Source organism: Rattus norvegicus, chromosome 15 (assembly GCF_036323735.1).
Source record: "Rattus norvegicus strain BN/NHsdMcwi chromosome 15, GRCr8, whole genome shotgun sequence".
Classification (NCBI taxonomy): Eukaryota; Metazoa; Chordata; class Mammalia; order Rodentia; family Muridae; genus Rattus; species Rattus norvegicus.
In genome coordinates, this window is record NC_086033.1 from 66,706,881 (window position 1) to 66,732,304 (window position 25,424).

General features: G+C 37.2%; 1 protein-coding gene across 11 annotated transcripts in view; it reads left to right on the forward strand.

Annotated features, from left to right (window-relative positions):
* Positions 1–18,127, forward strand: part of Pcdh17 (protocadherin 17) — a 93,459-nt gene extending 75,332 nt beyond the window's left edge. For 10 of the 11 annotated variants that reach the window (XM_063274313.1, XM_006252377.5, XM_006252379.4 and 7 more), the window contains one exon: positions 13,387–18,127. In XM_063274313.1, coding sequence (XP_063130383.1) covers positions 13,387–14,069 — 683 coding nt within the window. In that variant the 3' untranslated portion in view covers positions 14,070–18,127. The remainder of the gene's footprint in view (positions 1–13,386) is intronic. The other variant, NM_001107279.1, reaches the window with a different exon arrangement.
* The last annotated feature ends 7,297 nt before the right edge of the window (positions 18,128–25,424 follow it).

The following is a 25,424-nucleotide window of genomic DNA, read 5'->3' on the forward strand; positions in this document are numbered from 1 at the left end:
TTATATACAAGAAATTGAGAAATTACTATTTTACATGTCTATAGAACATGCCAGACCCTCCCATGTATACCAAATTATAAGTCTAACACTTTTGTTGTTTTATAGGCAATAAGGATATAAGTCATGCATGTAAAAAATTTAAAGGCAAAATAATACTTCAGTTATTTTAGAATGCATATAAATGTATATATATTTTCAGTAAATCAAAGAAAATGGGTTTACAGAAAACTGCTACCCTAATATTATTTATCAGCTTTCAGCAATGCTACAAATACCTAGATTTGTGTCCTTTCTGCTCAGATACATTTTTATAAATACTATAAATCAACACTAAGCAGTTTAATAGAAAATAGCAAATATATTAGTTAAAATTGTACTCTAATTCTGGGTGGGCCTAGGGAATTTATTTGGGACAACTATAGGCTAAGGAAAAATATATATATGCACTTTATAATGTAAGGCATAAGTGGTTTTAGTTGAGAGAAGAATGCTATTCATACTTAAGATTTTAGTCTCTTTTGAGCAGAAACTTAGTAGGATTCCTTCTCTGTATTCAGCATTTTTCAATACTCTGATTTTTTGTAATATTATTTCTAAACTAATTTCAGGCCTTAGTTAAGAGATTGCTGCAGTTTTATGACAGTGCAGGAGACTTCCTGGAGGCTGCACGCAGTATGTTTGGTGCTTCCTAGTCCATTGCTCCCCGTAATGTACCAAATAGAGTTTGTTTCTGCTAGACTCAGCTAGAGAGGGAAGGAGGGCAGAAGACAGACAGAGACAGACAGAAACAGAGACAAACAGTGACACACACAGATTTTATACACACAGACGCACACACACACACACACACACACAGAGAGAGAGAGAGAGAGAGAGAGAGAGAGAGAGAGAGAGAGAGAGAGAGATTAAGAATTCTAGCATATAGGAATTTCTTTTCTTGTGCCTCAAGCTTTTTATAAGACTAATTATGAAATACTTTCAACACTAACTGAGTAGTTAAAATAGCATTTCTGTGAATACCAGGACCAGGGAAATTTAAATCAATGAATGATGAATGAATGAATAAATAAATAAATAAATAAATAAATAACAGCTACTTGATATTAGTCTGGGCAGCAAAACAGATTGTTCTTAAGATGGGCATACAGTTTTAGTACAGTAAAACCTCAAGCCCGACATGCTTTAATTAACAAAGAACATCCTAATGAGTTCTGCATGTGAGGTCAATATTTTTTTTTTTTTGGTTTAAATTAGATTTGGATTACAAGTTTGAAACTTAAGCATGTTCACGTGCCATTTTGACTTTGTTTTTTTCTGGTACTGCAGCTCAGGGGAAATATGTTTCCTTTTAATCTCTTCTTTGTTCTGGATGTGGTTGATTATCAATTAAGTCAGAGGAATTGCTCTCTAAGATAAGGAAGTGTTTAAAACCCCATTGCAGAAAACTTCTAGTGTGTGTGCTGCAGTATGTATGAGATTGGCTTCTGCCAAGCTTCTGGCCCTTGGTTGGCTACATAGCAGCCTTGTCCACTAGGCCACATTTCTTTGCTTTCTGAGTTTCCTGACCTTTGATTTTTTGGATTCCTCCTCTCTTCAGCATGTTTAAATGATTACAGAATATTAAACCTGTTACTAGAAAAATGTCTTTCCCTTGCCAGTAAAATCCATTACAAGAAACATTTCAGTATGTTTACTCTAGAACATGGAAATTGAATCTATTGATTTCGCTTAAATTTTCATTCTTGGGACGACCCAACCTTGCATGATGAAAACATCTGCTTCCAATAAGCCTGCCGCGTATTTACAGGTACTAGCAACAGATGATTGTAGGAAAATACACCAACGGCACAGGGAGGTTTCACGCATCTCCCCTTTTTTAACAGTTATTTCAGTGTTCCTATGTGATTCCAGTGGCAGGGTTAATGGCAGGGTTGGCTGGCTCATGGATACATATCTAACTTGTTTTAATGAAATTAAGTTGAAGTTGTTGACATTCAAACCTGCCATATGTCACTCCAAGATAACCTTTACATACTGTCTGGTTTGATGCTGACATGTAAAGAATTCCCTTAACACAATACATATTTAACAAAACTATGAATTTCTTATGATTTATACATATTGTGTGAGTGAACATGCACATGGAAAGACACCTATGGTGCACACTTCATTTTGTTTGAGAAGAATTACTATGACAGAAACTGATTCTCCAAAATAAACTTCATATTTATTACCTCCTACTGCTAATATTCTAATATATATTATATATATATGATTATATATATGTGATTATATATATATATGAGAAACACTGAAAGTAAGCAGGGCACCTATCTGTTCATTTGGAATTATATCTAATTTAGCCTCTGAAATCTTATCTGTCTCTGTCTCTTTTAGGACATCATTAAAAAAATAATAAACTAAGCCATTAAAACCTTCCTTAAAACTTCATTCTCAGCAACAGTCATATTTCACTGAAAGGCATTGATTGATTCCTAAATCATAAGCAGAAGATTAGCTATCTCTGGCTTAGCTCTTTTTCTACAAATGCTAAAAATGACATTGATTCTGTTTACATGTTTCTAGCAACTGAATGAAGACAAAGAAGTGCTAGAAATGAGCTGAACAACAGGATTTAAATTGGTAAATAGATGTACTTCCCCAAAGAAATCAGATAGCAGGCATGAGAGAGACACTAATAAGACTATCTTGCTTGCTTCGTACAGAATTTGGCTTAATAGGCATGTTTTTATTGACCTTCCTTACAGGATTACCACTTTGCTAGGAAGATGACTTGAATCTTAAGTGTATTCATCCATGTCATCTAAAATAGTGCCATTATCAGAGATAGGGTTAGCTCGCAGAGGCAATGAAAGCATAAGGAAAGCATCCTCTGGAAAGATAAAGAATAGTAGCAAATTTACATAGTCTCTGGTCTGGAGTTCACACAATTATTTAAGTTGCTAGAATTTAAATTTGTCCTTGTAAACTAAACAGCTTTTGCTAGCTATTGCGTACCAGAACATAGGTTTTACACTGCATATAAATTAGGTTCTTCTGAAAGCTTCTTAACCCTTTGAAGACCCCACAATTATGAAGACATTAATTTATATGTAGATGGAAGCGTTCAGATAAGTGTGAAATACAAAGGCAGCTAAGCTCAAACACAAAAGAAGCTGGCCCAATTTACACAGAACTGCCACAAGAGATAGAAGAATAAAGAGGCAGTCAGAAATTCCTAGGAGAGAAAAAAGGAAACTATACATGCTGAAGTGTGGGGCAGATATTCACTCATTCCCAGATACTCACTAATTCTATAAGAAAATGATAACAAGCTGATTATTTAAATATAGGTTTTGATTTCAATAGAGGTGTCACTGATTATAATTGTTTTAAAGAGAAAGTATTCAGATCTACAAATTTGAGTGAAATAATATAGCCAGACAGGATTTTCTCGTTTTCTTATTTAAAATGAGATCTTTGGAAGTTGTGATTTTTTTTTTTATACAAGCATGGTATTTAACAGGTGGATCTGTGTTGCTCTAAGAATTGTATGTATTATAGAAATAGAGAGTTCCTATGTAAAATTTGTAGGTTCTGTACCAATGTGAAAGCTGACATTATGAGTTCATAAATGAATGGTTTTAAATTACGTAAAGTAATGGTTTCTATTGAAGATCGCTAATTGGCTTTGGAACTTTAAGTTTAACATTCCTTCCTACTACATTGTCTTGTTCTCATCTCTGTGGCATCTTCTTCCTCAAAGACCACAATCATTTCTTAAGGTAAACAGATTAACCATAATAAATATCTGGAGAAGATGAGGGAGGGAGCATGAAAATTATTTGGAAAATCATGATATTTTCATCATCTGAAACTGAAATGCTTATTCTTCCTGTTGATTTAGATCATCTGCTTGTTGGTTAGACTTCCGGGCTTCATGTTCTATTTTATTTAAGTTTATTCTTCTTCTTGTTGACTTTTTGTTGTCTACAAAAATCTTTTAATCCTTCACATATGTGGTTACACATATAAAAGCTGGTTGATGATTTTGGAAAATCAGGGGGAAATAGTAGAGTATGAGGGAGGAGCATTTATCTGGTGCACATTCACAATCTGTATTGGATCTATACTGAGACATTAAAAACGAAAGGTTATTTAAACCTAACGACTTTAAGACTGTCTTTAAAATGGGAGTAGATAAGATGGACTTTGACTAGCCAAGATGTGGGACCAGCATGCCTGAGACTAATTTTGGGACTAGGGAAGCACGTTACTGTTAGCAATAGAAAGAATGGAACTGTAAGTCTTCTGAAAACCAGGCTCATTTGGATGCTATCTTCTCTTTGGTCCATCTACGTATTGTCCGGACATAAACGCTGTTGGATTTCCTCCCCATTCAGAGCTCAGATAATATAAGAATTGAACGAGACGTGTGGCCAATGGCTCAATCACCTTCATGCGCTGCCTGCTGTATGAGGCTATTACCTCATTCAGAACTTTCCTATGCAACTTTTAGGGGCAAGCTAATTTTGCCCACACAGTTATTTTATTTTATTTTTTCTTCCTGTTTGGTGATATAACATATATTCTTTTTTTTTTATTAACTTGAGTATTTCTTATATACATTTCGAGTGTTATTCCCTTTCCCGGTTTCCGGGCAAACATCCCCCTCCCCCCTCCCCTTCCTTATGGGTGTTCCCCTCCCAACCCTCCCCCCATTGCCGCCCTCCCCCCATAGACTAGTTCACTGGGGGTTCAGTCTTAGCAGGACCCAGGGCTTCCCCTTCCACTGGTGCTCTTACTAGGATATTCATTGCTACCTATGGGGTCAGAGTCCAGGGTCAGTCCATGTATAGTCTTTAGGTAGTGGCTTAGTCCCTGGAAGCTCTGGTTGCTTGGCATTGTTGTACTTTTGGGGTCTCGAGCCCCTTCAAGCTCTTCCAGTTCTTTCTCTGATTCCTTCAATAGGGGACCTATTCTTAGTTCAGTGGTTTGCTGCTGGCATTCGCCTCTGTATTTGCTGTATTCTGGCTGTGTCTCTCAGGAGCGATCTACATCCGGCTCCTGTCGGTCTGCACTTCTTTGCTTCATCCAACTTTTAGGGGCAAGCTAATTTTGCCCACACAGTTATTTTATTTTATTTTTTCTTCCTGTTTGGTGATATAACATATATTCTTAAAGTGACAAAGCCAATCTCTCATAGATCTGTGAATTGTACATTTCTACCAGGTTATTGTGCTTGTTTCTCCTCTTTACCTGGAACCAGTCTCCCTAAACCTCATTCCAGTGCCATTTGTCTTTCAAAATGAAGATCAAATGGCACCTTTTGTATAGATTCCTTCATAGTACTATCACGTACCTCACTCCCCAGATTTCTGTGCCCTGACATTACTACAACATGGTTCAAAATGTAGCTGTTCATGAGTTGTTTTCTTTATGTAGAATTCAAATCTACGGTATACTCTCTCAAAATGTAAGCTCCTTAGGAATGAGCCAGGATTCCACAAACTTATGAATTTGGAAGTCACTAATTTGCCATAAACCGCTACCTGTTATAATACTAGACACAAATTAGTTGCTTAATACATTGACAATGAATCAGACATGGTATCTTTAAATAAAAAGAAGCACACAGCATAAGTACTCATAGAACCTTTTTCTTGGAACACTGGGATTACATTGTTTTGTATGTGACGGTTCTGCAATAGCCCTTTTCTCAAATCACTGTGTCACTGTACAATACTAAGTCTGAGAGGCAGTTGTCCTAAGGGTGCCTGTTAGGAAATAGATAGCCCCATTTAGCTGTGCCTTCACTTTCAAGCATCTGGTACTGCCCCAGGTGATGCTGGGCCTATATAACAAGACGGGGGGAGGAGGGCAACTAAATTTTAAATGATAATCTCAGAGAAGTGTGCTGTGGGACACACTTATATTTGTGTTATAAGTTCCCACAATGTGGTTTAGTATCTCATTGCTTTATGTACCAAGTACTTCCATATAAAAATTCCTTCTATTGTTTTGTACTTGTTCTGTAACATAAATTTTATTTCAATTTGTCTCAGGCTTTTCTTCATCGCTGGGCACTATCTGTACGTTATCAGTATACATTCAAACATTCCACTCCCATAGGCATTTTATTATGTCCAAGAGGTCACAGACACTTAAAACCATCCCTGAAGGTGAGCAGGTGCATTGAATAGTAAGTGCTACTGCTCCAAGCAGCCCCACATACCCAGTGGCAATTGGATTCAGTTGAATGATATAGGCCAGTGGTTTCTGGTGCCTGAATGCAGCCGTGGCAATACATTTAGAAGAATTATGCAATGCAGGTGCACGCTTGAGGATTGGTACTTCAATGCTGCCACAGTTTGACTATTTGAGGCTATTATAATAACCCCTGCTTCAAAATGTGCTCTCTGCCTATCTAAAGCAGATAGAATAGCATCCCACACCTAAAATAAAGTCTGGAAGTGGGAATGGATGTGCATTCAAATGAAGTACACGTGCTTCTTTTGTTGTATTTTCGTTCTGAGAATTAGTTTTCCAAATTCTTATCATTTATTAATGATCACTATAAAATAATTAAATTCATTGCTCCTAATATGAAGGATGTTTTTTTCTCTCCATTAAATCAAGGACATTTGAACAGATACCTTCTGTAAGAAGTATACCATAACAAGATATTTTACCTCTGACATTAAAACTAAAAAGCAGGAGAACACCTCACTTCCACCTATCAGTTACAGTATTTGATTAGTAAACAGCATAGCTTCCTGTGCTCAAGTGAGAGACCCGGGGATGCAAAGCACTGATGGAAGGTTGCCTAGGTAATAAGTGATTGTTCTTTCCCCATCACAGTTTTTCATTCTCGTTCTCCATTTCTCTTGTGTAATACACGTACCACACTTATTAAATGCTGTCTAAAGAAAAGCAGGCAGTCGTGTGAGTCCTCAGTAAGCAAAACACCACCTCTAATGCACTTGTGTTATCAGACGACTTAGACTATCTATCAAGCTAAATTTTTTATACTGAAAGGAAAAGGAATAGTTTTTGAGGCAAAATAACTTGGCTTCACATTCTTCGGAATAATGCCGAAATCTCTATTCCATTCATAGGCAGTAAGAGTGAAACCAGGTATATTTTTATCAAATATTTTAGTAAATAGGGTCTCAAAAGTTATAACTGGAATTAATTTGTATGAATATAGATTATCATTAAGATCCCAGCTCTCTGTAGTGACTCAGGTCATCACACCATGCTCCGGAGATTTAAAGAATGGCTAAAGCAAGTTAGTGAATAATAACATAGCCAAATTAGGAAGAAAAAAAAGAAAGAAACACTGTTTATGTTAGAGAAGTGTCATTTCACAGGATGCTGCAAATCATGCCAACTTAGTGAAAGAAACCTGTTTTATTAGGTTTGTTGAACTGTATTCTGACAAGATTCTAAAGTTCACAGTGATCCTGTTCCTCTGATATGTAAGAATATACTTGAAGAAATTGGAATTTGCTTTGCTCACAGAGACGCGTGTATACCCCTATATGTACATTTATATGTAGTACTGAAGATAAAAAAGAAAAAGAGCAACGGCAGGCTGGTGTGGGAAGCTATATGTCCTGATCTATGGTCAAAGGTCTTGTTTTGTCAAAATTTGCAAGTAGATGAGAATCTGAGACATATACTGTGCTTAGATACTCTAGGACTAATTTAAAAGGTACCATGCTAGCTGGAAATAGAGGTCAGTGCCTCTCCCACCTTTCCAGATAGCTAATAGGTGTTATGAAAGTTTACATTAGTGAAAAAGTTAAATTAGAAATAATATAAAATAAAATGAGAATAAAAATGCACTTCTATTTATAGAGCTATCTGCCTGGAAACAACTCCAATTTCACAACATTATCAGACACACTACCAAGCACTGCTTTAATAGAAAAGCTCTATTCCTATTTAGAGCTGTTTACAAAACAGAAATAAAAACATCTTGTTGGTAGTCACAAAGCACAGAAGAGTTCTAATTACCCTTCGCCACTGCTACTGCACTGCAGAACTTCTACCAACACCTTGATTTATAGACAGATTGCAAACTTCTGTGTGACAGATGTTATTACTTCATTGTATATATTCCTAAGTAGATCAGAATGGGAAGCTAAACACATATGTATCTGTATATCTGGTGCTGGAAGCTCTCTGCTCTTCCTGGAAACTTTGTTTTCTCAAGTATTAAAAACATGGAAACTTTGGAGGTAGCATGAAAATCTGAAACTAAGGGGAGGGAATTCTCTCATATCCTCTCCAAATTCCCTAAGCCGTGACAAGTTACTTGCCAAGTATTTTCCCTTAGGTGCGCTGTTGGGTGCTTTGAAGAATGGGGAATAGTTTTTTTTTTTAATTATTATTACTTCATTTTTTATTGGATTTTTAAATTTACATTTCAAATGTTATTCCCTTTCCCGTTTTCCCAGACATAAACTAAACGCCCTGTCCCATCCCCTTCCTCTTCTTTTATAAGGGTGTTCCTCTCCCCATCCACCCACCATTCCCGCCCCCCCGACATTCTCCTCTACTGGGAGTCCAACCTTGGCAGGACCAGGGGCTTCTCCTTCCATTGGTGCCCAATAAAGCCATCCTCTGCTTCATATACAGTTGGAACAATGGGTCAGTCCACATATATATAGTCTTTGGGTAGTGGTTTAGTCCCCGGGAACTCTGGTTGGTTGGCATACTTGTTCTTATAGGGTTGCAAGCCCCTTCAGCTCTTTTAATCCTTCCTCTAATTCCTCCAACGGGGTCCTGTTTTCAGTTCAGTGCTTTGCTGCTAGCATTCACCTCTGTATTTGACATGCTCTGGCTGTTCTCTCAGGAGACATCTATATCCTGTCCTGTCAGCATGCACTTCTTAGCTTCATCAATCTTATCTAGGGGACTAATGTGGGGCAGGCTCTGAATGGGCATTCCTTCAGTCGCTTCTCCAACCTCTGCCTTCAAATCCCCTCCTATGAATATTTTTGTTCCCCTTTTTAAGGAGTGAAGCATCGCACTTTGGTCATCCTTCTTCTTGAGCTTCAACGTGGTCGGTGTATTGTATCTTGGGTAATTTGAGCTTTTGGGCTAATATCCACTTATCACTGAGTGCATACAATGTGTGTTTTTCTGTGATTGGGTTACCTCACTCAAGATGATATTTTCTAGTTCAATCCATTTGCCTATGAATTTCGTGAAGTCATTGTTTTTGATAGCTGAGTAGTATTCCATTGTGTAGATGTACCACATTATCTGTATCCATTTCTCTGTTGAAGGGCATCTGGGTTCTTTCCAGTTTCTGGCTATTATAAATAAGGCTGCTACGAACATAGTGGAGCATGTGTCTTTGTTATATGTTGGAGCATATTTTGGGTATATGCCCAGGAGAGGTATAGCTGGGTCCTCAGGTAGTAGAATATCCAATTTTCTGAGGACCCTCCAGACTGATTTCCAGAGTGGTTGTCCCAGTGTGCAGTGGGGTTTAACTTATGATTTGTGATAAGTTTTTGCCTGAGAGCAAGACAGAAAAGAACAGTTAAAAAAACTTCACTCTGAATTAAGATACTCATGGTTCGTTACTGAAGAATTTTTTCTTTATAGTGGACACACACACACAAATGTGGCATTCTGGAAAATCACCTGAATTTTACAAAACTATATATATTTGACAAAGTTTCACTTTTCTTTGCTAATCCTTCATCACTTCAATGTCTTGGCTTTTAATTTGAATGTTCACAATTGAGGACACCACTCACTGAGCATCAGAATGGCTATGTGCGTTTAATGATGGAGTGATGTTCTAGGATTAAACTCTCAATATCAAGGCTAAATAATGCATAGTCTCTCACTAAGACTGCTAAAAGTACAATTATTTAAGTGTTTAATTATGAGAATTTAAAGTTAAATATAGTTAAGTTGTTGACAAAATCACTGGTTTCATACTCAGCGCCATACAATGAGGATGATAATTAAAATGTCATGTATTGAATTTTCTTTACATTTCTATGTTTCTTCCTTTTGTCTTCCTTTTTATGAGACAAAATAATACCATGTGGCCCAGGTTGAATTGGCTGACCTGCAATTTTAGCTTCATGAGTACTGGTTATTATATATATATATATCATATATATATAAAATTTTGAGAATATGTAGTGCATAATCTTGAATTCTCTGACCACCTTTTTCAAGTCATAAGATTACTGGCATGTACTGCCACATTCAGCTGAACATAAATTCTAATAACAAGGAAGTGATTGAAGCTCCTTGGTGGTCAAGAGGTGTTTCACCGAATTAGAAACTTAAGATTTCAGACTTCTGGAACCTCTGTTTGTTGATGTTCAGATTTTTTTTTAATTCCACAGTTTTTGTCATATGTTTACCTCTAGGGTTCCGCTGTTTTTCCTGGAAAAATCACATTCTTTGAAAGGATGACAACATTGTATTGACAGAAGGATGGCAATAAATGAGAATTATTTCTAGGTAACCTCAAATTAGAAGGTAAATTGGTTCAGAACAACTATGCTGTGAGCTTTAATGCCTAGGGCCTCTCTGCTTGTCTAAGACAAGCATCAAATCTATGTTCACAAGCTCTGCTTTTTGCAATTTTCCTATTCTGCGTTCTGCTTATCCATTCTTTTGGAGACAGAAAACAACTTGATTATATTCTTTTATAGCTGTTATGCTTGACTAAATATTTGACTTTATCTTCTTTATCATATCCATTTAGCTTATTAAAGGAGATTTTAATTATATACCATCGATGGGGTACATTTGGCCCTTATCCATTTAGTAGACAGAACCATGTTTTAAATGTTCACCTTCATAACTGCCATCTTTCCTTCTTTTCCTCTTCCTTTGCGTCACTCCTTTCCTTCTCTTCTGCACTCCTTCCGATCCCTTCTTCTTTCTATCCTTTTATTATTCTCTCCTTTCTTACTTTCAACTGTTTTATTTTGCCTAGTACTTTCTTCTTAGCTAATTATTTCCTGAATAGAATCATGTCTCTTTCTTTTTTTTTTTTTTTCCTTTTTTTCGGGGCTGGGGATCGAACCCAGGACCTTACGCTTCCTAGGCAAGTGCTCTACCACTGAGCCATCATGTCTCTTTCTATATCTCCCTACTTGTCTGCTTATTTAAGTTCTTTCAGGAAGGTTCTACTCATTAATTCTTACTCGAACTTTTACAGTTATAGTTAACTTTGTGCTCATAGTTTCTGCTGTTTATACAAAAATGCCATTCGATTTTCCTCACTGTCTGTGAACTGCTGGCGTCAAAATTACAGCATAATCACAAACTAAAGAGCTTATAATGTATCATAATCAATACGCAAAATTTGCTCCCCTGGATGTGACATAAAAGAGTCGAGTAAAAAGCTGGGCCAGTGCAGCCATGAAGAACAAACACTTGTTTGACGTTGGTGGTTTCAAATTCAGGGTCGATTCACATTTTTGAAAATCTGCATTAGTCTATGTCTTTCTCTGACCCTAAATCCATGTCGAGTTCATTCAGGGCTGGTTATGTAAATAGCTGAAATGGAAGTCCAGTCAATACTGAAATGTGAAACCATGTTGGCATGCTTCAAAAGAGTGTATTGGTTGTAAATCATTTTAAGTTATAATGCTTGGCTCCAAAGGATACAAAACATTAACCAAGAGCCATAGGATGCTATTCAGAGCAGTCAGCCTAAACAATACCCCATACCAAACCTTCAAATCATTAGAAATAAATTTTAGTCTGAATTCTAGATTCTTCTCTGGTAGTTCATGCCACTCCTAACAGGTTTCAGACAAAGCTTGTTTTACACTATTGATGCATAATTCAGACTGCCTCTCAAGATTCTTTCCTGCTTTACATAATAACTTTAAGAGGGAATACTGCATTTTTTCCAAGGAAACTATTTCTTTAAAATGGTAAGTTAAAATATGTTCTAAAGCAACCTAAATACTTTTAAAATATCACAAGTGTAAATGATATATGCTATGACATTTCACAATGTTTTGTCTTGTAAAGGTACCACTTTGGCACTTCATTAAATCATATTTATTTCATGGCTCAAATTTCTTCCGGTTAAGTAGTTTGTGGGTATAATTGGTTGATGACTGATGAATTTTCTATGAGCTTTCTCTATAAAATCAAATGTTTCTTGTGACTTTGAAGAGGTACCATACAAGTAATTTTAAATTTGCTCTTTCCTAGGTCAAATGTATTGTTTCTAGACGTCTCTTTCCTTGTAGAGTGTACAATGTATTGTAGGGATCACCTAACATCAATTAAAAGGCAAGCCCTAGGGCTCCTAAATGTATCGGGAATTCTATTCCCATCACATGGAGGTAAAATGTAAATATCTCCTTCTCCTGGTGGTAGTCCCCGATCTAAAATGCATCATTAAACAAAACAGAAGCAACTGTTCACAGAGGAAAGGGACAGCAGAGAGGACATAATTCAAAGACATTGTTGAAAACATTGGGGCCAATAGGGAGTTCATAGCTATCATCACAGCGAAGGCATCTTACTCATGTTTCCTCATCACCATCTTTAAAATAGTAATCATTAAGTAATGGTTGTATAGATTCTCCGTCTGTCTATTTGCAAAGAACGAAGTGCAAGCTCTCATAGCAAACCTTATTGTTAAGTGCAGGAGATCCTGAAGTGTCATTATTCTGAACTATACCTGTTGAAGAAGCCATTTCCACCCACTTACATCAAAAACAAAACTGAAAGTGAAGGGAATTGATTACAAGATCCGCACGCATATATAATAAAACAGGAAAGTGCCCTTTTGACAAGCTTATTCATAATACACTGTGATAGGAAATTCCATTTGCCACTCTCAGTAGGGAAAAACTCAGCTTTGAAAGAAACCCTTTGATTTCATGACTGTCACCAAAATAACAATTGCAAATAAAATAAGGATCAAATGTTTTTAAAGTGTCTTAGAACTTATTATGGAAATCTGTGATCCACTCCGTACCCTGTTTGTGATTTAACCAAATGAATCCTGACCACCGTTTTTGAAGCTCTCTGTTTCCAGGATGGGTTACACAGAACAAAGACTACAATCCCCAGGGGATCTGGTTACAGTGATGTTGTAGTCCACCGAGAATCACTCTCCCATGACCACGTTTTACTTCTTCTCAGGCTATGGGAATTCGTTAATATCTAGAGAATAGACTTAAATAAAACCATTGTCTCAACCAGTAGGTTTATGCAACCATCCTGAAATGTTTTAATTATTGTTTTCTTTTCCTTTTTAATTAAGAGAGCAGAGGTCAAGCAAGACGACTGAGAGCTGATCACAGCCTCAAGTAGAAATGTCAAGGAAACTGTAATGATCGGATTGTTGTTTTCTCTTTTGTTTTGCAGAACCGGAAGAGTGTATTAATTGCACAGATGAATGCCGAGTGCTTGGTCATTCTGATAGATGTTGGATGCCACAGTTCCCTGCAGCCAATCAGGCTGAAAATGCAGATTACCGCACAAATCTCTTTGTACCCACAGTTGAAGCTAACGTTGAGACTGAGACTTACGAAACTGTGAATCCCACTGGGAAAAAGACTTTTTGTACATTTGGAAAAGACAAGCGAGAGCACACTATTCTCATTGCCAATGTGAAACCTTATTTAAAAGCCAAACGTGCCCTGAGCCCTCTCCTCCAAGAGGTCCCCTCAGCATCTAGCAGCCCAACCAAGGCATGCATTGAGCCTTGCGCCTCAACAAAAGGCTCCCTGGATGGCTGTGAAGCAAAAGCAGGGGCCTTAGCAGAAGCAAGCAGCTCCTACCTGCCCACTGACAGTCAGTATCCGTCACCCAGTAAGCAACCAAGAGACCCTTCCTTCATGGCTTCTGAGCAGATGGCAAGGGTCTTTGCGGATGTGCACTCCAGAGCTAGTAGGGATTCCAGCGAGATGGGAGCTGTGCTGGAACAGTTGGATCACCCCAACAGAGATCTGGGCAGAGAGTCCGTGGATGCGGAGGAAGTTGTGAGAGAGATTGATAAGCTCTTGCAGGACTGCCGGGGAAATGACCCTGTGGCTGTGAGAAAGTGAGGGGGAAAGGCATTGGTGTTTTCTTGTCTCTTCTGTTGATTTGAAAATGATCACTTCCGGTGAAAACCCACTTTACAGGGACGGAAAAGGACCAGTGCTGCTTTAAGGCTTTTAGTGAACATCTGAAGTGCCCACAAGTATGTTCAAATTTTCACTGCTGTTTCTTTTACAGAAATAACAATGGTTTTGACCAAACTTATATTAGGACAGAATTAATGAAGCTTAAGGAGAAAGGAGAAAAGAAAGAGAGAGAGAGAGAGAGAGAAGAAATTGGAGAGAAGAAAAAGGAGGATGAGACAAGTTACCTTTTGACAATCTGTTAGGAAGGTATGCAGTGAGAGACGGAAGGTATTTCTGATCACTCTAAGACTGTCCTCCCACGAGATCGATGCTGACTTAACTGTTTACCTATAAACCCATACAAAGCAGGGTCATATTTGTTATCTGTGGTGGACTACTAGCTGACATCACAGGCTTCTACTGAAAGTCCCGAAAAGACCTTGCAGTAGTCCAAGCTACACCAAACATTAACACATATTTGTGGTAAACATTTCTGTATAAAGTACCTGCCAAGCATAGAAACACAAAGACCATTCCATACCATTAGTCAGAAGCAAAAGAAAAAAAATGTAATAATAACAAAACAGAAAAAAAGATAAAACAACAAAAACCCTTGGTCATTGTAAGACACCTCATGTCATATAAAAGTTCAATGTAAAAAGATATAGTCTGTGTTGTCCTGAAACACATGTAGACCTATTCACTTCATTAAAGAAGAAAATTTTGAAAAATTTAAAATGTCTATTTAGCATTTTAGTGTCCAACAAATATATAAATAACAGTGAGTTTGTTTTGCATTTGAACAGTTCTGAATTATGAGTTATCATTGAGTAGTAATACTGAGAGAAAATTAACATAACTAAAATGTTTTACTCATTTTTGGACACTAAAATAGCTCAGGAAAGTGAAAAAAATGTCTTAGACATAACAAATCACATGACCATTTAAATGTGCAGATGTAAGAAGATTCAATGTGTTTACATCAAATGACATATTTTTATTGATTTATTGCAGATTCCGTGCATATGAGCCAAATTGTTGAGTGTATAAGAGCTATATTGTGTATTTTATTAAATTAATATATAGTTGTGTTGCAAAAATATTTGGGCTTATATTGTAAATGGCAAGTGTTGCCTCGGTAGCTGTCGAACTCTATGAGTTTTGTTTTTTCCTGCTTCCTTTTCCCCATGGAGCGTGGGGAGCAGGGCCTCAGAGCAAAGTCTCTTGTTTAATGTATAGTCTACCAAGTACACAGTACACAATTCTGTTCAAAATGTGTTTGAGTGAGCTGATCGAGCTAACTGAAAGGTCAGAAAAATACATCTGTCAGTCATAGTTCTGTGCAAGTCCTTGTAGAAGCTTTGATTAAAGTCATGCTAAATCACAAGAATTACATTTGTACCAATACCTGGAAGATTTCCCCCCCCCTTGTTTTCAGTAACACGAAGCTTCTGCCTATGTAGATATCATAGAATTGGTTGGTTCTCAAAGTATTGTCAGTGGTTCAGGTGCGTGCACACACATCATGTCCGTAAACATACGAAACGTTCTAATGCATGTGTGCTACCAGTGCTGGTTACATGCATTGTATACTGTGTATGTCAAGAGATCTGGGTCTTGAACAAAGCGTGTTTTCCTTAATCTCTGTGACCTTCTGGCTGTTTTTCCTTCCTGTTCTTTGAGAATAATACCTATGATCCCATCATTGTGTTGCACCTTTTCTTGTGGCATTTAGCAAGTTTCCAACTTATTTCCTTATGAGGCTAAGACAACTCTAATTTCAGGAATTGGGAAAATAAAATTAGCACTCACAGAAGTAGTAGCAGATGGGGAAATGCCTTGATTGACATTTTCCTTCAGCATTTTTTTTTTTTTTTTTTGGCATTTAAGAGCTTCATGGCAAACAGTTTGAGCCCATACCTTGGAAAATGTGGTGCTGAGTTAAATAAAGGCTGTTTGTGCGCTGGATCAGGAAAAAAAAATATTTGAAAACTGGGAGGGATTTCTGTGCCTTCTTTTCTGGCCACCAAGCCAGTGTAGAAACAGTATAAATGTCAAAAAAAAATAATAACCTTATACTAAAAACACACGAAAAAGCAAAACAAACTTTGAACTAAATTAAGTTTTGTAATTAATGAAAAAAATCTGCTGGAAATATTTTCATCATTTCAGGAAAGTTTTAGATTTACCTCACTCGCAAAATTGCTTTTGGGTTAAGAATGGGTGACTCCCCTTGGCTTTATTCTCTTGAGAACTGCATTAGGTTCTTGATAACAGCCTTTCCACATTTCTACTCCTGCTTTTGGTTATCCATCCATGTTTAAGTTAGAAAAGAGGGGATCTTGTATATGTGAAACCCAACTGACACCATGTTTTGGACTCTTTATGTATCTACAACGTGTATGTCTGTTTTATGATGTTACTTTTACCAGGAGACTACTTGATTGATTTAGCTTGATAGGTAGTTGAAAGTTGCCGAAAACCTCTTTCCATTTAGTCAGTCTGAGCTTTGCCTTTCTCTCACTCTCCAGATAACCATGTTAGTGACATCTAAAGCAGTGTGCAAATAAATTCAACACAAACAATAGGCTTTTCTTTGAAACTTCTTAGTTCTAAGTCACTAGTTGTTCAATGTATTGCTAAGCATCTGAAACACTACACAAGTCTCAGAAATGGTTGTGCCAACGTGTGAGGGGTTGACTCTAAGCTGTCACCAGAAGTCTGCTAGTGTTAGCTGTTTCATACATTATCTGTACTTAGTAGTGATTATTTATTTACAAGTTGGAGGTAGTTCAAGTCAGAACTCTGAGCTTCTATAGTTGAGGGGAATCTTGTTTTTATTCATCTCCCTGGGACCTGCCTTTCACGTAGAACTCTGGTGCTTGGCTTCAAAGGAAGCATTTGTGATGCCAAAATCATACCTTTGGAGAAATATTGGCTGTAATGGATAGTACATAATTGGGGAGAATTGAGGGGTTTCTGGCATTTAGAATGCGTTTTACACACACACACACACTCACACACACACACATACACACACACACACACACACACACACACTGAAAATAAATGTCCTTTAATTCTTTAGAGGTTTTTGGGAAATTTTAGTCAAAGAAACAAAATGAAAAAAAAAATGCAACATGGTGAACTAAAAAACAAAACATCGGTAATGAAATCTTTTCCTTGTCTGTTAATGATGAGAATGTTTTCACTAAAATTTAACATAGTAAGAATCACTGCTATGCTATATCAAAGTAAACACTGAAGAAACATATAGAATCTCAAAGAAGGTTGTCACATTATTTGTTTATCCAACAAACTTATCTTTATGGCAAACAAAACAAACAAACAAACAACAATAACAACAAAAAACTAGACCTTGTTCCATCAATTGATTCGCGGAATTACTGGGAGAGAAATTGATTGTTCCTTTCCCGAAATTACCTGGGCTCTTGTAAAACATGACTTCCTTTTAAGGATGTAGGCTCTGTTCAAATAAAAAAAAATGGCACCGTAAAATATAGTCATGTAGTAATGAGCAGTATGCTTTATGAGAACCAGGTTAAAAGCTGTTTGTTGTCTAATGGAGTGGAAGCTGCTGGGGTCATCAAATAGACCAAGGACTGGCATACTATATACCTACTCATTATTGTCTAATTATGTTCTTTTGACAAGAGGCAGCATTTACCAGAGCATTAATTCCATCTGAGTTTTGGCTATCAAGATGTGTTGATTTGAAACATAATTGAATGAGACCTGATTAAAGTCTGACTCTCCTGGCCCCAGTGTTTTTGCAGGTTAGCTGTGTGCATTTATCAGTCCCATCATTTCATAAGGTTCTTCGCTGCACCAAGTGATTGGTGAATGACGACGACGGCGACGACGACAGCGAAAGCAGCATACATTGTATGGATTTATCTCAACGCTATTGTTTAATGGCTGTGTTTCATGTGGCCTGTCTGGAAAATGAGGACTCCGAATAAAAGCTATTACTAATAGTGGTGTTGCCTTCTCTTGATTCATTGATGCAGAAGCGATGCACTCCACTGCACACCACAAAGGAGACTCCAACTATAATTATTTTGCAAAAACAAATACAGTATCACAACTGTCTTTGCTAATTATCTGCTTTGCTATAGAGTGAGATTTTGGACAATACTTAATAATAAGTCAGTAATTTCCTACAGAAGCGAACACTCAAGTATCTTGGATAAATGAACTAGTTTTGGATAAACGAACATACAAACTGTGATCTATTAATTCTTATACCTTGCATTATTTCCATTGGGTGTTTTTAAAAAAAGCCCCTCCTACCACTTCAGAAATCATTTGTTGAATCCATATCATGTGTTTGCCTAACTAGCTAATATGCACCAAAAATATGCTGTGCATGCAGAGTGGTGCCTGGATTACAGTCAGTTGATAAAAAAAAACAAACAAATAAACAAACAAAAGAAGAAAAAAACAAAAAAAACTGGACAAATTTTAATCCACCCAGCCCTTCAAAAGATGTATATGATTACCTGTGGTTTTCCTTAGTTACCCCAAACAGGCTTTGTTGTTCTTCTTTGCAACAAATGACATGATTTACAATTCACACTCACATAATATTTTGGCTTGTAGGTAGTTCTGTTTTCATTTTTATTACATTATCAACACTGTGTGCTCCATTAGACTTATTGAATTATTTTACCTGTCCTCACTTTGGTTCATTTCTGTGTTGGGCCTTTTGTTTCAGTGAAGATTAGCTAGATTCCAGTAAACAGAAAAATTCTAAAGGTGCAAGGAAGCATGAAGACCATCACATTTTGTATGCAGAACCTTTTCAGTGTGTTCCTTGGCAATACCTGTGAACACAGCAATTGCCCTACTCTTTCATGAGAGTAGCGACTGCTCCTGTCTATTCAGCCGCCCATTGCTTTACAATATGAAGGAAGATTAAGACACTGTTAATTCAGTCATGTGAATCGAGTGACCAAGGTTGAGGGAGAATGGTACCATTTAGGAGAAAAGCCCTACCTAGCTATAACAAAATTAGGAGGAGAACATGAACTCAGTTTAGGAAAGTCTTGGTATATGTCATTGAAATGTAAGTCCCAGAAATTATACTATTTTCATACAGATATGACCAAAGGTACAGTTACTTGACAGTTCTTAGAAAAATATTAAGAAAATAGCTACCCACTTATAGTGCCACTACGGCACATCGAAATGCAACACCAGTAAATAGATCGTCTCCAAATTCTTCATTATTGTCGGTTCTATAGGTAAACACGGGACGATTAACTTAAAAAATATGTTCCTATTGTTTGTTTATTTCTGTCTTCTGAACAGGATATTTCACTTTGAGGGGCACAAGTTCTTATTTCATCTACTTCCTTTTCCACATATGTACCCAAGTACATTTTGAGTGTAATAACTTAATTTTTGTTATGATGTATTTCAAGTTCATAGCTTTTTAAAGTCACAGAACTTGCTCAAAATTTTTAAAACATCTTTTTAAAAGAAGCTAAATACAAATTTCGAACCTTGTTCTAGTTTTCATAACTTGTCATATTTTGTTTAAGTAATTGGCATTTGGGGGAGTTCGTATGAGAATTAATCTTACTTCTTTCATGGTTTACTCTGGCACTCATATCAGCGAGCCCAGATCTTATTTGATATGGGAAAATATCGACTCTAAGACACTTTTTATGGTGTAAAGCTTTATAGAATTAGGGCTTCACCAGCAGCTCCAAAGTACCAGTGTACGTCCAAGGACAGCTATCTAGGACACCTGGCTCTCCCTTGAAGTAGAACTCTAATTCAATAGCTTAGTCCAGATTCTATAACCTCATGGTTTGTTTGTTTGTTTATTTATTTATTTATTTATTTATTTATTTATTTATTTATTTATTTATTTATTTATTTTTACACTCCAGATTTTATTCCCCTCCCTCTGATTGTTCCACATCCTACTACATCCATCTCCTCGCTACCTCTTGTCTCCACGAGGATGTTCCTACCCTACCCACCCCACCAGACCTCTAAACTCTCTGGGACCTCCAGTCTCTTGAGGGTTAGGTGCATCTTCTCTAACTAAACCCAGAACCAGCAGTCTTCTGCTGTATATGTGTTGCGAGGCCCCATATCAGCTGATATATGCTGCCTGGTTGGTGATTTATATCTTTCCTACAATGTTCACTGTATCATTGATAAACATTCTCTTTTAAATTATGCAGCTAACGTGGCTATTCTTTTTTTTTTTTTATTAACTTGAGTATTTCTTATATACATTTCGAGTGTTATTCCCTTTCCCGGTTTCCGGGCAAACATCCCCCTCCCCCCTCCCCTTCCTTATGGGTGTTCCCCTCCCAACCCTCCCCCCATTGCCGCCCTCCCCCCATAGTCTAGTTCACTGGGGGTTCAGTCTTAGCAGGACCCAGGGCTTCCCCTTCCACTGGTGCTCTTACTAGGATATTCATTGCTACCTATGGGGTCAGAGTCCAGGGTCAGTCCATATATAGTCTTTAGGTAGTGGCTTAGTCCCTGGAAGCTCTGGTTGCTTGGCATTGTTGTACTTTTGGGGTCTCGAGCCCCTTCAAGCTCTTCCAGTTCTTTCTCTGATTCCTTCAATAGGGGACCTATTCTCAGTTCAGTGGTTTGCTGCTGGCATTCGCCTCTATATTTGCTGTATTCTGGCTGTGTCTCTCAGGAGCGATCTACATCCGGCTCCTGTCGGTCTGCACTTCTTTGCTTCATCCATCTTGTCTAATTGGGTGGCTGTATATGTATGGGCCACATGTGGGGCAGGCTCTGAATGGGTGTTCCTTCAGTCTCTGTTTTAATCTTTGTGGCTATTCTTTTAAATCTCCTATATCTCTACTTAGTTGATGGCTTCCATATTTTAGTGAATGAGTTGGAAAGCAGAAAAGTTCTTTCAGTCTCCAAGAAAATTAAAAAGAAAATGGGATATCTTGAGAATCATAGGCATTGCACTTATCTAAGTATGGTGGTATGTGTCTGTAAGAAGCTGAGGAAGTAGGCCCATGACTCGTGTGTGTGTGTGTGTGTGTGTGTGTGTGTGTGTGTGTGTGTTTGATGGTAGAGCATTAAATTGTATATGTTTTTACATTATGCTTTTTCTTTCATTCTCATCCCTGCTTTTCTCAAGTTCTGTTTTATAGCTATGCAGTGGAATTTACAGGAAAAAGGGGCACATTCTTCTTAAAATTTAGAACATAGTTTTAGAATACTTCAGAACAAATATTACTGGTAATTGGTTAATTATCATCTTTAAAAGAGCTATGAAACTTTGATGTTATTATCTCTCCCCAGCCCCAAATGATAGAAAATCAGTTTTCTGGTGAATTTAGTATGCACTCATTTGGAAACAATCATGCAGATGTTCATTTAATTCTGTTAAATCATGAAATTTGTATACGCTTAACTAATAGGGTCATTAATTGATTTCTTAGGAATGATTGTATATACTCTAATAATATTAAAACTTTACATACATATGTATGAGTGGATGAGAATCTGATAGTCTCAAAAGATACTAAGATAAAATAAAGGGGTGCAAGTCAAATAATCCTGACTTAGCTAATGGGCACCTAACAGATTTAGACTTGCCTGGTCTCTTCAAATCTAGTTGTGTGGTACATTTTGCATCTTTTTAGCATTCAAATGGAAAGACAGCAATACTGTCAAAGTTGATTTCATTGTAGTTCATTGAAAATGGAGTTGATTTGATTCTAATTAGTAAACTTAAATTAAATAAATTTTAATTTACTATCTCTCCACCAAACTCATAGAAACCATGTCTTAATCTCAACGAGACCAATTATGTTAATGTCCACTTAGTGTTGATTTATTACTATATATTTTTGAAATCTTTATTAAAATGGATAAGATGTGATATTCATTAACTTCATTTAAATGGCTCAGTACTAATTATCTAGCAATTCTTAAATTATATTTGAATGCTTATTGTTTTATTCCAATGTTTTAAAGTACATTAAATCAAAAAAAATTATGTGAAGGGACTTTTCAGATTTTAATTTTTTCCCCTACAAAATCCTATTCATACCAATCACATTTTATGATAATGTACATTAATGTGACATTTGTGAGCTCTCGTTTAGTGATTATCTCCTTTTCATCTTTATTCCATAGTTTTTTTTCTAAATATTAACTGAATGCAATTTTACTTTTATCATATACTTATTAAAACACCTTTTGCAAGTTCATATGATTTAAGTTGATGTGGATTTACTAAGGGCTTACCTTACCCTAATAAGTAGAACTATTCCAATCGACTTTTCTAGGCCTCTATAAAACCAAGCAACCATTTTTAAAACTCCCATATGGAGTGTAAAGATTGACAAATTCATAATGATTTCTAACAGGAAGTATACAAAGTGAAAATAGGTCAGGCATAGGGATTTTTAGAAAATAATATGTAGGAATTCTTAGTACTTCATGGTGAGAATGAGTAAGCAATTGGAAAATGAAGGATCGCACTGTATTCTTACGTATTAAGAGACCCTCTTATTAAGACCTCATCATGTTAAAAGACTGACATTGATGGAAGATAAGTAAAGAACCTTGGAGACTGTTACGACTGCTCATCCTACACATCTCCCTTTAACAGCTTCTTAATTCAAACATTCTATCTACTATATATCTTTCACTTTCATGAAAGTGCAAAAATTCACTCTCTGCTCATAAACCAGAGGAGACAAGGAAACGAATGAGTAGATTTCAAATGGCTTCTCATTTTGGAGAATGGGGTATTCCCAACTTAGTTCAACACTTATCTACAGAGCAAGCTTGTACAGAAGAACGGGACAGACACACATTAACTCAATGTCATTTCTGCCTCTGTAATAATTACAATAGGCTGAGAAATTAAGACATTTATAAACATTGAGGTGTACTTGATGCTTTGTGAGAAATGCTAAGATTCGGTGGCTTAGAAAAGACAGGCATTGAAACAGAAATACTTTCAGCTAAACAACCTTAAGGAGGAAAGAGCATCCGCAGCCTCCCAGAAACAGCAGCATTTGAGCACTGAAGAAAGGATGGAATTTTAGCGGCAGAGCTGTATAGAAAATGCGTTTTGGACAAAGAGGCAGGTGTGTACAAAGACCTAGAGATAAAGTCAGGATATTTTCTAATGAGGAAAGTAGAGAGGGTTGGAGAGGTACGCTAAAGTTAGGATGGTCCAAATGATCCAATGCGCAACAATGTGGTCTGTAAAGGTGACGAGATGTAAGGGAACCTGAATTAGCATTACTGGCTCGAAGAGTTTTGCCCAAGTCCTGCCAAGCTGAATGCGAATTCGGGAAAATAACACTAGGACAGCTTTCTGCTGCCTGGTGATCCATTCTTTATAAGATGCTGCCTAATAGCACCTTGTACTTGGGTCTGGTCCAGCTATAGGGAGAGTGCCAGCTCTTCTGAATCTTGAATTTCTCAGCTCCAACCCATGAGTAGAGTATTTATGTGTATTTCCAACTTCCCAGAAATAATTCTTCCTTTAAAATCTGCAGTCACATTTGATGCTTTGGAAAGTGAGGTGAAGGTGAAAATCAAGGGTATGGATATATTCCATCCCTGGGATGGTGACGATTTAATATTCCTGGACTCCCTAAGTACCTCCTGGAATGTTCTACATGAATTCTGTTAGTAGAATAATTCCAATAATTGTTCCTGTTGCTATTCCAGGCTGTTTAGGCTAGCAGAAGAGGCCTATCACAGTGCTTCTGTAATGTTCCACCAATATACTAACATACATATCTCACCAGAGCATCAGTGAATTTGCATTGGTGATTTCAAAATGTAGCAACTTTCCCCCAGATCTGACAGGAAGTTTTGTTATTAAGTCACGGTGGTATGTAGCTTTTCGGGTTTTGGCATCTACAAAACAAAATCCTAATGGTTGGTCAAGCATTCTACAATGTCCATGGTGGCTATCTACACACAGAAAAAGAAAAACATATCCAAATTGCTCACGATACCCAGTTTGAGAATTTCTGTAAAAGACATAAAACGATACAGTTTTTATAACAAGAGCAAACAACTCTGGGGTATAATATATAATATTTTATCTTCAACGTTAATTGGATAGGTGAATCTTTATCTAGCGTTTAGACAGAAGTCTGGGGCATTCTAATTTCCCTAGCATGAAGGAATTCTCTGGACTGGCTTGTTTGGCAATTGGCAGGGCCATTGTCTTTCTCCAACTGCCAGTCTTATCTCTGGCTGTCATCAGGGCCAATGGTCCATGGAATGAAAAAGCTGTGGCTTTCCCTGTTTCTAACCCTACTAAAAGAGGTTAGAGCACACACCCTAAGGCAGAAGAGAATTCCCCGATTCCCAAAGGTGAGGAATGGAATCCACATTGGGGGCTGTCTCAGAGGTCTAATCTTCTAGGTCAGTTGCTGTGACCCACTTTTATCCTCAAGACTAAAGTCACCTCTCTCTCTCTCTCTCTCTCTCTCTCTCTCTCTCTCTCTTTCTCTCTCTCTCTCTCTCTTCTCCTCTCCTCTCTCTCTCTGTCTCTCTCCCTCCCTCTTTCCCTCTCTCCCTCCCACTCTGTGTGTGTGTGAGTGCATGTGTTTGTGTGTGTGTTTGTGTGTGTGTGCACATGCAAATATGCATGTGCATGTGCATGCATGTTCAATCTACCTCTTGCACCATCAGGATTTGGCACCATCAGGCGATGATGTGAAGATATGAAATGGAGATCAGACAAAGACATTGTTCAAGCAGGTGTTAGTGACCTGATGCCACCAGATGGATGCGTTTATTGATCTTTAGGCATCTTCCAACCACACGTACTGATTTTAGTTCATTCAAAGTAATACTCAAAATGCAAAAAAAAAAAAAGTCAGATTGACATTCTAAATGAGGTTAGGGGAAGGTGAGTGCAAACAGTTTCTTAAAAGTCTTATTTCTCTTGACACATACTCTGTTTTACCCATCTGTAATGCAGGGTAGGCGGTTCCAATGCACATTTTATGAATTTGAACTTGAAATGACTCTAGTTTTAAAATAATAATGGTAATGTGTTAAAAGGGTGACAAGAACTCTTGTGGCAAAGTTGAAAGTCTATGCATTGACAGGCCAATTAATATAAATAGTAATTACCATAGCCAATGCACATTTGAGATTCCACTTACTTTGGATAAATATGAACTAAGTACATTAAAAGATAAATGTGTATTATTCCCTATGATGAATTCTGACATTTCCTACAGACTAGCACTACTGTCACAGTCAGAGGCTTTTGATGAAGAGGCTGAGAAA